General features: G+C 37.4%; 1 protein-coding gene across 1 annotated transcript in view; it reads left to right on the forward strand.

Annotated features, from left to right (window-relative positions):
• Positions 1-922, forward strand: part of LOC137649289 (uncharacterized) — a 1,996-nt gene extending 1,074 nt beyond the window's left edge. The window contains exon 2 of the mRNA XM_068382275.1: positions 1-922. This exon is cut by the window's left edge and continues 660 nt beyond it. Coding sequence (XP_068238376.1) covers positions 1-922 — 922 coding nt within the window.
• Positions 923-2,500: the final 1,578 nt, after the last annotated feature.

The raw sequence follows: 2,500 nt of genomic DNA on the forward strand, positions 1-2,500 counted from the left end.
AGTAACAACTGTCATCGTCAATATAAGCAGGGAAGTAGCAACTGTCATCGTCAATATATGCAGGGAGGTAACAACTGTCATCGTCAATATAAGCAGGAAAGTAACAACTGTCATCGTCAATATAAGCAGTGAAGTAGCAACTGTCATCGTCAATATAAGTAGGGAAGTAGCAACTGGCATCGTCAATATAAGCAGCGAAGTAGCAACTGTCATCGTCAATATAAGCAGGGAAGTAACAACTGTCATCGTCAATATAAGCAGGGAGGTAGCAACTGTCATCGTCAATATAAGCAGGGAAGTAACAACTGTCATCGTCAATATAAGCAGGGAAGTAGCAACTGCCATCGTCAATATAAGCAGGGAAGTAACAACTGTCATCGTCAATATAAGCAGGGAGGTAGCAACTGCCATCGTCAATATAAGCAGGGAAGTAACAACTGTCATCGTCAATATAAGCAGGGAAGTAGCAACTGTCATCGTCAATATAAGCAAGGAAGTAGCAACTGTCATCGTCAATATAAGCAGGGAAGTAGCAACTGTCATCGTCAATATAAGCAGGAAAGTAACAACTGTCATCGTCAATATAAGCAGTGAAGGTATTGCTGTCATCGTCATCTTAAGCACAGAACTAACAACTGTCGTCGTAAATATAAGCAAGAGAGTAGCAACTGTCATCGTCAATGTAAGCAAGGAAGTAGCAAGCGTCATCGTCAATATAAGAAGGAAAGTTGGAACTATCAACGTCAATATAAGCAGTGAAAGTATTGTTGTCATCGTCAATATAAACAGAGAAGTAGCATCTGTCCCCTACAATATACTCAGTGAAGGGAATGCTATACCCCCTAGTATTTGCAGTGAAGATATTAGGGTAAAGCATAGTTTTTGCAGTATAGATATTAGACATGAACAGTATTTGCAGTGAAGGTATTACTGTCATCCATAGTAGTTTCAGTGGAGGTGTTGTCATCTGCAGTATTTGTAATAACGGTGTTACTGTCATCTACAGTATTTCTAGTGAAGGTATTACCGTAACCTATAGTAATTGAAATGAAGGTATTAGTGTCACCCATAGTATTTGCAATGGAAGGATTACTGTCACAAACAATATTTACAGTGAATTTGTTGCAGTCTTTTAGAATATTTGCAGTGAAGGTGTTACTCCCCACCAGAGTATTCACAGTGACGGTATTACTACCATCCACCCATCCATAGTATTAGCAGTAAAGGTGTTACTATCCCTTTTACTATTTGCAGTGAAGCATTACTGCTATCAGTAGTATTTTTGGCGGGGATGTTACTGTCATCTACAGTATTTCCAGTGGTACTTGCAATAAAGGTGATACTCTCCTCCTCACTATTTGCAGCAAAGGTGTCTCTACCGTATACTCTACGTTATTTCCTGTGAAGGTATCACTGTCCCTCAAACTATCTGAAATGAATGCGTTACTGTTATCCATAGTATTTGCAGTGAAGGCATTACTGCCATCCATCGTAATTGTAGTGAAGGTGTTACTGCCATCTAAAATATTTGCAGTGAATGTGTTGCAGTTACTCATAGTTGGCCTAAGTGCAGTGAAGGTATTGCTGTCACCCATAATATATGCAGTGAAGGTATTACTGTCATCCACAGTATTTGCAGTGAAGGTGTCACTGTCCTCTCCCCTATTTACAATTAAAACCTTAATGCCATCCTTAGTAATTACTACGTTCATGTTACGGTCAGTGAAGTTGTTAGAGTCAGTCATTCACATTATATGCAGTGAAGGTGTTAGTGTCATCCGTAGTATTTGCATTCAATTGACAATTTATTTCAACCTTAGTCTGTCAACAGATATGATTTGCTGTGTTTTGATTTATAGCTTGACTGTGGTAGCATATGTGGATGATGTGTTATTTTATTCAACATTGTACATGCTCTAGTCTGTGATTAGGTCTCATAATCAAATGTAACAAAATATCCACTTCACTATTTCTTCCTCAATCGTTTCACCCTATCTACAGGGATATCTCTTTCTAATTTATTAAATTCTCTATACATTTCCTATCTCTCACTACCAATCTACCCGAGTCCTATCGCTTAACTGCGTTGGAAAAAGCCTCATATTTTCCTTTTCAAAATGTTCCCTAATGTAATAATTGAAAGTTTGTTATCCCTTTTCGTATGAAACAACTCGATTACCTTCTGGTACAGAGTTACTTGGCAGTATCCTTTCTCCAAGCTTAGGACAGTCTTAATATGGGAATGAAAGGTTCAACGCAAAAATTAAGTATATATATTTGCATATATAAAGGGTATGTATTCATGTATGTTCTAGTTATCAACTGTTGTACCTAATCACATGCATCAACTGACAATTTTCAAAAACTCTTTATGGGATTCCACCATAATTATATTACGGTTTGAAAGGCCTCAACGATAGAATTAGCATTTAACAGTTTTGCGTAAGTTTGGTATAGTTCATCATTATTACATTATACATTATTCTCATCAAAATTTCCA

The sequence above is a fragment of the Palaemon carinicauda genome, chromosome 11, assembly GCF_036898095.1.
Source record: "Palaemon carinicauda isolate YSFRI2023 chromosome 11, ASM3689809v2, whole genome shotgun sequence".
Lineage (NCBI taxonomy): Eukaryota > Metazoa > Arthropoda > Malacostraca > Decapoda > Palaemonidae > Palaemon > Palaemon carinicauda.